The 10602-nt window shown below is 44.2% G+C and overlaps 1 protein-coding gene across 1 annotated transcript in view; it reads right to left on the reverse strand.

Annotated features, from left to right (window-relative positions):
• Positions 1 to 1399: 1399 nt before the first annotated feature.
• The window catches only part of LOC118358181 (carbonic anhydrase 7-like), an 18663-nt gene continuing 9460 nt past the window's right edge, over positions 1400 to 10602 (reverse strand). The window contains exons 4-7 of the mRNA XM_035735716.2: positions 6327 to 6422; positions 5467 to 5529; positions 5170 to 5325; positions 1400 to 3129 (exon numbers count right to left, since the gene is read on the reverse strand). Of these exons, the coding sequence (XP_035591609.1) occupies positions 3007 to 3129; positions 5170 to 5325; positions 5467 to 5529; positions 6327 to 6422 (438 nt within the window). The 3' untranslated portion in view covers positions 1400 to 3006. The remainder of the gene's footprint in view (positions 3130 to 5169; positions 5326 to 5466; positions 5530 to 6326; positions 6423 to 10602) is intronic.

The following is a 10602-nucleotide window of genomic DNA, read 5'->3' on the forward strand; positions in this document are numbered from 1 at the left end:
GACGACAAAGATTAGCCTGCAGGCGCCTTGCCCCCACAAGGAGTTGCTAGAGCGCAATGAGCCAAGTAAAATGAGGCAGCGAAACCCTCCCCTAACCTGGACGACGCTGGGCCAATTGTGAAGCCGCCCTATGGGACTCCCGATCACGGCTGGTTGTGATACAGCCCGAGATCGAACTCGGGTCTGTAGGGACGCCTCTAGCACTGCAATGCAAGGAGGCCTATGGTGTGTTAAATACACTGTCCTGCCTTGAGTCTGGTGCATCTGAAGTAGTGGTCCATGGTTGTTGTGCAACGCTGGTTATGGAAATGAAGGTGGCAGCCTGGCTCAAGGCAAACAGTTAAAGAGTCCTCTCAGTACATTCATTAGCAGGTGTCTGGGAGAGATGAAATGAGCCTTGGGGTGATTACTAACTGGAGGGCCTGAGTGTTTTGAATATCCCTCACACAGCACAATCACTCAGGAGCAAGCTCTTGGCCAGACGGCTCTTCCAGCCTGGAGCTACGCAAGAAATCACAACTGTGTGCTGTGCATCACCGCCTGGTATGGCAACTGCTTAGCATCTGACCATAAGGCGCTACAGAGGGACAGTGCTTCTACCCCCCATCCCATCCCATATATGTGTTTTTACACTGCTGCTACTCGCTGTTTATTATCTATGCATGGTCACTTTACCCCTAGTTCCTGCTACAAATTACCCCAACGAACATGTACCTCCACACATTGACTCGGTACCGGTATCTCCTGTATATAGCCTCGTTATTTTAGTTTATTTGGCAAATACTTTAAGTATTTCTTGAACTGCACTGTTGGTTAAGGGCTTGTAAAGTAAGCATTTCCCCTGTAAGGAATACCTGTTGTATTCAGCGCATGTGACTAATAAAGTTTGATTTGATATATCAGTGAGCAAGCACGTCAATCGCTGACCGGTGTCTGTTCTCTCACCCCTGGGCTGAGGAGCGCACCGATTACATTTACGTATCCGCACAGCTTCTGATTAGCGAGACCGAGTTTAAGCATGGAGAGTCTTGAGAAGCTTCATCTTTGAACACGTTCACATACATTTGTACCCGGTTCAAGGTTCATTCCATACTGAAATTCCTCATAAATCAATGGCTGTCAAGAAAATCAGTGATCATGTGTACTGTTACGTTTACTGATTTCAGTGGACTGACTGACATGTTTCCGGAGTCATGAACGGACAGCAAAAACCATACGTGTTGGTGTTTAAAAGTTATCCACTGTAATGCATTTTGAACTTGCTCGGAGCTCATTGGGAACTCTCAGAACGCTTACTTCTCAGCTCTCTGTTAGACCACATGGTGGCAGCAGTGACAACTAATTCTGGGACCCAGAATTGGGACCCAGAATATTCATAAAACAATACATACTACTTAAATTAATCTGTATATTCCACACACGCCTTTTAATGGTAACACAAAGGTTGATACATTCTTTCATCACAGCTTTTGTTTCTGAAACAAAACAGTACTGAATCAATCTAATATTTTTAAGAGCTACAATTCACACAAAAAAAACAAAATGAGTCAATTAAATAGTTACCAGTTCATGCAAAATGATTCACATAGTACATATATCATAAATAACGCTTCTCATATTGTATAATATCAATTGTTTGAAATAGATAACTCAAGTGCCAGTTCCAAGCCTTAATTCCCATGCGTATGACAAGGCAGAGCATGTCCCCATACCGGTTTGTCCATATTGGTAAAGTCCACCTTTATCTATTGAACAGCATTTACGTAAAACAACCATAACTCAAAACACACCAAGAGGACAGAGGAGCAATTTCTCTTACAGCTGCCTCTAACCTGGGGCTCTATTAATGAGTATGACCCTCACTTACTGAGTGAGACCTTCCATTATTGCAAAAGAATTGGAGCGTCACCCTGCTTGGAACAACACATCGTACAGTAGTGTAGGAACGGACTGTGGGGAGGAGGGCTGTTCTGTGGCACAGGAGAAATGAGCAGCACAAAGACATGGACATAAACCCATTACAGAAGTGTCTCGTTGACATACAGAATATGCTGTATATGTACGCCCGCTCCTTTATTTCTCAAAAGTGGAACTGTTTTAACCCAACATGAGCTCATCCTCTATTCAGCGTATACTTGGCATCTTTAAAGCTGATGTACAGCTGAGAGAGCACCCTAGTGCCATTCCCTCAATCACTGGGCTGTCAGGGCACGGGGAAAGTACGGCATAAACTCTTCCATTTACAGTTGAGCAATTGAGATTTGGCAGCCGCTCGCTACCGCAATTCCGCCCACAGTTGTGAGGGTTGGGTTAAAGGCAACTAGGACGAGGTGGATCCAGTTGAAATAGCCAAGCTAAATATGGATCAACGTAGGTTACCACCAGGATTCCGACGACATGTTACAGAGCACTGGCGTCGTCTTCCAATGGTGTGGCTGAACCCCTGGGAAGAAGACATAGCACCTTGCATAGAAATACTAGCAGCCTCAACAACAACAATCCACTGGATGGACAGAAAATGTTGTGTGTGTGTGTGTGTGTGGAGGGGGACTGTTAAACGCTTTTCACTACACCCATTTGAGGTCACGTTGTACATCTTCAAACAAAATTCAAATCAGATCAATTATTTCGCTACAGAGTTACATACATCACGCTGTTCGGTCAAGGAAATGCCTGGATGGCTTTGTGAGCAATATCTTTCACTTCATAAAAATGTTACAGATAACTACTATGATTAAAAATATAGAGCTGGGCAGAGGGCACATAGTCATAATGACTGATTCAAACGTTGATATCTGCTTCTGGCATTAAATTAAAGTGCGGTTGAAAACAATTGACCAGTAGAGGGAGATGTGATGTTTCACACCCCTGGTTCTGTGTTCATCAGCAGTAGTAAAAAACTCAGACCAGGATATTCAAAGTTGAGAATAATCGCTACTCAGACATTCACTCTGGCATATAATAGATCACGTGGTCTATGCCACATGGAGGTTATTTGCAGTCACGTTAGTCAAAGGATGCTAGCACCTTCCTGCCTTTCAGGGGTTGAGGGGGTCGGAAGTTGTTCTCCATGCATTTCCTGCTCTCTTCCTCCTCTCCGCTGAAGAGCAGCATCCTGAACTTTCCCATCTGTGGAGAGATGTTTGGAGACAGAAAGAAACACCTTATAGCCCCTGGCTGCAGTGTCTGAGGGAGGAAAAACATAATAATAGCTTCTTACGTAAGAAGGGCTTTTCCCTGCTGAGTATCCCCAAAGAACTTCACAATTAAAAAAGGCCAAAACATTTCCATCCATCATGTTAATCAGCTCCCAGGGATCAAATAATTGTGCCCCTGGAGTCCTACACTAAGGGCGAGGGAGCAGGCCCATGCTCCCAGGCCCAGTCAGCCAGGCCAGGAACAGAGGTATGCAGACCGCATGCCGATGGACCAAAGCTGACTTTAATTACTTTTCCCAGTGCCACTGCAAAAAAAGCTGAGAACACAAAACAGGGTCAGCCCAGGAGGGGACCTGGAAGGCATGCAGTCACCTCCCTGGTAAACAGCCTGTTATAATGGCAGTGGCGTAAAGTATTAAGTAGTACTTTAAAGTATTTTTTACTTAAGTTGTTTTTTGGGGGTATCTGTACTTTAGTATTTATATTTTTTACATTTTCTTTGACACCCAAAAGCACACACTTATCAACAGAACATCCCCGGTCATCCATACTGCCTCTGATCTGGCGGACTCACTAAACATGCATGCTTCGCTTGCAAATGATGTCAATGTTGCAGTGTGCCCCTGGCTTTCCGTACATTTAAAAAACGATGCCATCTGGTTTGCTAAATAAGGAATTTGAAATGATTTATACTTTTACTTTTGATACTTAAGTATATTTTAGCAATTGCATTTACTTTTGATACTTAAGTATATTTAAAACCAAATACTTTTAGACTTCCACTCAAGTAGTATTTTACTGGGTGACTTTTACTTGAATCATTTTCTATTAAGGTATCTTTACTTTTACTCAAGTATGACGGTTGGGTACTTTTTCCACCAATGTATAATTGAGCAGAGCTGGGCATGCACCTCGACTTTAAACAGTCTACTGCTCCATATCCCTAACACAGTATTCACATATTGCCCTAAGGCTGTAGCCTACTTCAAGATTAATGTTAATAAAAAGACGATAAGTTTCTCTCTCTCTCATTTTTCAAGCTATATGAGCACCTGCAAAGGGAGAATCTAGCCTACAGTAATTCAGATAATATGCACTGCACAGCTACATAGTAAAGAATCTGGGTGTGTGCGTGACTGTCACGAGCTCCGGGGTAATGCCCACTGTTTGATTGGAGCTTAACCTGTGACACCTGGATCCACAAAGAGTTCTTTCAAATCTAGGGTTCCCACTAGGATTACAGCAGGCCACTGCTGCAGCCCTCCTTTGAGTCCCCTCACACACAGAGGGACTGCATGGCACCCAAACCACACATGCAGTAATCCACTCAAAGCCATGGCTGAGTCTACTGCCGTGGCATCCTCCAATCAAAGCCCTCCGTCTGGAGAAAGCCCAGCCACAGTAACATCAAGATGGCTCAAGGACAGCCCCAGCTCAGCTGGTGATCATAAAGCCTTCACATTGATGTTTCAAATCATTAACCGTGAGGTGAGGGGAGAAATGAATTGGTATATTGTAAAAACAGATAGGGTTCGTTTACATAGGGCAGCCCAATTCTGATTTTTTTTATCACTAATTGATATTTTGAGCTATCAGATATTTTTCAGAGCCGATCTGAAAATATCTGATGTGATTGGTCAAAAGACCAATTAGTGGAAAAAAAATATCACAATTGGGCTGCCACAACGCAGCTATAGTGTTGCAAGCGAGTCATCAAAGTGAACCTTGACATACTTTTACTTGTCAATTTCAGTGTTCCAAGAATAATTACTTCAACAGACACTCCACACATAAATCCGTGTAAAAACCTCAGTGCCTTTTTCTTTCTTGAACTTTTGGAGGAAGGGCAGAGGAAGGACAGAGCACCCACCGTCAGGGCAGACGGCGGTCATTCAAATGGTTCATCATTTACATCACGACAAAAGCAGTGGTTCACTGTGGTTTCCCTAAGCGGAGAGCCCACATTTCCATAAGCAGCGATATCTCCATATCGGATGGCGAGGGCTCCCACCTGTTTCTCTGAAACTACGATTGGCTCCTTCAGAACGATCCAGGTGACACTCTCGTGAAGAGGCGGCGTGGTCAGTGAACCCGGGTAGGTCCAGAAGTGGAGGCTGCTCGGTAGGAGGCACTTGGGATTGAAACCTTTGAAATCTGCAACGCTTCCCTGGGTGCAAATAGAACAAAGAATAGGATGAAAAAAATGGATTATGCCACACTTTAAGATTAGTCTTTTATCAAATGCCCTGTTGAATCATCCGAGTCGCTCGTTAGGTGAATCATTCTTTTGCATTAATGTCAGACTTACCTTAAACTTCACCTTGTATAAAGCATCTGTTATCTTGTGTAAACCTCTGTGTTCACCTCCGACCTGTAAACAAAACACCTCCCCTTTTTTAGCTCAACATTCATATTGTCATATCTGAGAAAATATGATGCTTTCCATAAACCTTCTAAATATATTACAAATGTTGTTATTTTTTTACCATCATGCACTGTATGCGTACTCTGAGTGTACAGGAACACCTTCCTAATATTGAGTTGCACCCCCTTTTGCCTCCTGGCACCCACTGCCATACCTCATTCAAAGACTTAAAATATTTTGTCTCGCCCTTTTACCGTCAATCACACACATACACAATTCACGTCTCAAATTTTCTCAAGGGCTTAAAAATCTATTTATCCCGTCTCCTCCCCTTCATCTACAGTGATTTAAGTGGATTTAACAAGTGACAATGTCTTTCACCTGGTCAGTCGGTCATGGAAAGAGCAGGTGTTCCTAATGTTTTGAACGCTCTGTGTGTACGTCAATGTTGTTATCAATAAGATATTTCATAGACACATACATTTTATACTTTGCATTATGTCAATACATTGTCTATAAAAGCGTGCCACATATTCTCCACATGGTACTGGTATGACTAAACAATTTTCAACACAAACACGGGTAAAAATGTTTTCGTCCACTCTGTTCAGACCAAAATCATAACATGTTTTTACATTGTTCCTTCAGTGATTGCTGATCTTCAGTCTAATCCCTGTTAAAACAGAACTTGGTGAAGCAGAAAGATTCAATTCCAAAGCAATTTACTGGCTGGCTGATAAACAGCTGCTGGCTGATGCGGGGGGGAGGTGGTAAGCTGGGTACCCCGGGGGAGATCCTCTCACCTCTAAAAAGATGCCAAGGACAGCCAGCCCATCGGGGGCTGCCGCTGCCTCCCCAAATGTCTTGTACTTGTCTGCGTTCCAGTGCACCAGATGAAGCTGCAGGAGGAAACAGGGAGGAGCAGCAGGGTTAGGGACAAGCCTGAGCCAAGCACCCACATTCAGGGAAACACAGCTTTGTCTCAGGTACTAAACAAACCAGTTGCCTAGTACAGAGGTCAACCGAACCAGAGAAGGGAAAACTAGTTCTTGGCAAATATAGATGCAGATGTACAGTGCAGTTGGAAATTATTCAGACCTCTTGACTTTTTCCACATTTTGTTACGTTACAGCCCTATTCTAAAAATCTATTAAATTATTTTCCCCCCCTCAATCTACACACAATACCCCATAACGATAAAGCACATTTTTGCAAATTAAAAATCAAAAACAGAAATAACCTCTCACTGTCAACCGCATTTATTTTCAGCAAACTTAACATGTGTAAATATTTGTATGAACATAAGATTCTACAACTGAGACAAACTGAACAAGTTCCACAGACATGTGACTAACAGAAATTTAATAATGTGTCCCTGAACAAAGGGGGGTCAAAATTAAAAGTAACAGTCAGTGTCTGGTGTGGCCACCAGCTGCATTAAGTACTGCAGTGCATCTCCTCCTCATGGACTGCACCAGATTTGCCAGTTCTTGCTGTGAGATGTTTACCCCACTCTTCCACCAACGCATCTGCGAATTCCCAGACATTTCTGGAGGGAAATGGCCCTAGCCCACACCCTCCAATCCAACAGGTCACAAACGTGCTCAATGGGATTGAGATCCAGGCTCTTCACTGGCCATGGCAGAACACTGATTCCTGTCTTGCATGAAATCACGCACAGAACAAGCAGTATGGATGGTGGCATTGTCATGCTGGAGGGTCATGTCAGGATGAGCCTCCAGGAAGGGTACCACATGAGGAGGATGTCTTCCCTGTAATGCACAGCGTTGAGATTGCTTGCAATAACAACAAGCTCAGTCCGATGATCCTATGACACACCGCCACAAACCATGACGGACCCTCCACCTCCAAATTGATCCCGCTCCAGAGTACAGGACTCTGTGTAACGCTCATTCCGTCGACAATAAACACAAATCCAATCATCACCCCTGGTGAGACAAAACCGTGACTGGTCAGTGAAGAGCACTTTTTGCCAGTCCTGTCTGGTCCAGCGACGGTGGGTTTGTGCCCAAAGGCGACGTTGTCAGTGATGTCTGGAGAGGACCTTACAACAGGCATACAAGACCGCAGTCCAGCCTCTCTCAGCCTATTGCGGACAGTCTGAGCACTAATGGAGGGACTGTGCATTCCTAGTGTAACTCGGGCAGTTGTTGTTGCCATCCTGTGCCTGTCCTGCAGGTGTGATCATCTTTCTTTTGGTATTTTTTGGAGTCAGTAGAAAGGCCTCTTTAGTGTCCTATGTTTTCATAACTGTGACCTTAATTGCCTACCGTCTGTAAGCTGTTAGTGTCTTAACGACCGTTCCACAAGTGCATGTTCATTACTTGTTTATGGTTCAATGAACAAGCATGGGAAACAGTGTTAAAACCCTTCACAATGAAGATCTGTGAAGTTACTTGAATTTGGAGTTTACCTTATTTACATTCAGTACCAGTCCAAATCTTTGACACCTACTCAGTCAAGGGTTTCTCTTTATTTATACTACGCTGCTCAAAAAAATAAAGGGAACACTAAAATAACACATCCTAGATCTGAATGAATGAAATATTCTTATTAAATACTTTTTTATTTACATAGTTGAATGTGCTGACAACGAAATCACACAAATATTATCAATGGAAATCAAATTTATCAACGCATGGAGGTCTGGATTTGGAGTCACACTTAAAATTAAAGTGGAAAACCACACTACAGGCTGATCCAACTTTGATGTAATGTCCTTAAAACAAGTCAAAATGAGGCTCAGTAGTGTGTGTGGCCTCCACGTGCCTGTATAACCTCCCTACAACGCCTGGGCATGCTCCTGATGAGGTGGCGGACGGTCTGTGGTGCAACGTGGCGTTGGTGGATGGAGCGAGACATGATGTCCCAGATGTGCTCAATTGGATTCAGGTCTGGGGAACGGGCGGGCCAGTCCATAGCATCAATGCCTTCTTCTTGCAGGAACTGCTGACACACTCCAGCCACATGAGATCTAGCATTGTCTTGCATTAGGAGGAACCCAGGGCTAACCACACCAGCATATGGACTCACAAGGTGTCTGAGGATCTCATCTCGGTACCTAATTGCAGTCAGGCTGCCTCTGGCGAGCACATGGAGGGCTGTGCGGCCCCCCCCCAAAAATGCCACCCCACACCATGACTGACCCACCGCCAAACCGATCATGCTGGAGGATGTTGCAGGCAGTAGCACGTTCTCCACGGCGTCTCCAGACTCTGTTACGTCTGTCACATGTGCTCAGTGTGAACCTGCTTTCATCTGTGCAGAGCACAGGGCGCCAGTGGCGAATTTGCCAATCTTGGTGTTCTCTGGCAAATGCCAAACGTCCTGCACAGGGTTGGGCTGTAAGCACAACCCCCACCTGTTGACGTCGGGCCCTCATACCACCCTCATGGAGTCTGTTACTGACCGTTTGAGCAGACACATGCACATTTGTGGCCTGCTGGAGGTCATTATGCAGGGCTCTGGCAGTGCTCCTCTTGCTCCTCCTTGCACAAAGGCGGAGGTAGCGGTGCTGCTGCTGGGTTGTTGCCCTCCTACGGCCTCCTCCACGTCTCCTGATGTACTGGCCTGTCTCCTGGTAGCGCCTCCATGCTCTGGACACTACGCTGACAGACACAGCAAACCTTCTTGCCACAGCTCGCATTGATGTGCCATCCTGGATGAGCTGCACTACCTGAGCCACTTGTGTGGGTTGTAGACTCAGTCTCATGCTACCACTAGAGTGAAAGCACCGCCAGCATTCAAAAGTGACCAAAACATCAGCCAGGAAGCATAGGAACTGAGAAGTGGTCTGTGGTCACCACCTGCAGAACCACTCCTTTATTGGGGGATGTCTTGCTATTTCCTATAATTTTCACCTGTTGTCTATTCCATTTGCACAACATCATGTGAAATTTATTGTCAATCAGTGTTGCTTCCTAAGTGGACAGTTTGATTTCACAGAAGTGTGATTGACTTGGAGTTACATTGTGTTGTTTAAGTGTTCCCTTTATTTTTTTGAACAGTGTATTTTCCACGTTGTAGAATAATAGTGAAGACATCAAAACTATGAAATAACACATGGAATCATGTCGTAACCAAACGTGTTAAACAAATCAAAAGATATCTTATATTTGAGATTGCCATCCTTTGCCTTGATGACAGCTTTGATTCTCTCAACCACCTTCACCTGGAATGATTTTCCAAGTCTTGAAGGAGTTCCCACATATGCTGAGCACTTGTTGGCTGCTTTTCCTTCACTCTGCAGTCCAACTCATCCCAAACCATCTCAAATGAGTTGAGGTCGGTAATTGTGAAGGCTAGGTCATCTGCTGCAGCACTCCATCATTCTCCTTGGTCAAATAGCCCTTACACAGCCTGGAGGTGTGTTGGGTCATTGTTTTGTTGAAAAACAAATGATAGTGGGACTAAGTGCAAACCAGATGGGATGGCGTATCGCTGCAGAATGCTGTGGTAGCCATGCTGGTTAAGTGTGCCTTGAATTCTAAATAAATCACTGACAGTGTCACCAGCAAAGCACCCCCACACCTCCATGCTTTACGGTGGGAACCACAAATGCAGAGATAATCCGTTCACCTACTCTAAGTCTCACAGAGGGTGGCTACTTTGACGAATCAAAAATATATTTTGATTTGTTTAACACTTTTTTGGTTACTACACGTTTCCATATGTGTTATTTCATAGTTATGTCTTTACTATTATTCTACAATGTAGAAAATTTGTAAAAAATAAAGAAAAACCCTTGAATGAGTAGGTGTGTCCAAACTTTTGACTGGTACTGTAAGCATTCAGACCCTTTGCTAGGAGACTTGAGGTGCACCCCGTTTCCATTGATCATCCTTGAGATGTTTCTACAACTTCATTTGAGTACACTGGTGGTAAATTCAATTGATTGGAGATGACTTGGAAAGGCACACACCTGTCTATATACACTGTCAACTGTGGGACCTTATATCAGAGCAAAAACCAAACCATGAGGTTGAAGGAATTGTCCGTAAGAGCTCCGTGACAGGATTGTGTCGGAGGCACAGATCTGGGGAAGGGTACAAAAAAAAT

This window comes from Oncorhynchus keta, chromosome 2 (assembly GCF_023373465.1).
Source record: "Oncorhynchus keta strain PuntledgeMale-10-30-2019 chromosome 2, Oket_V2, whole genome shotgun sequence".
Classification (NCBI taxonomy): Eukaryota; Metazoa; Chordata; class Actinopteri; order Salmoniformes; family Salmonidae; genus Oncorhynchus; species Oncorhynchus keta.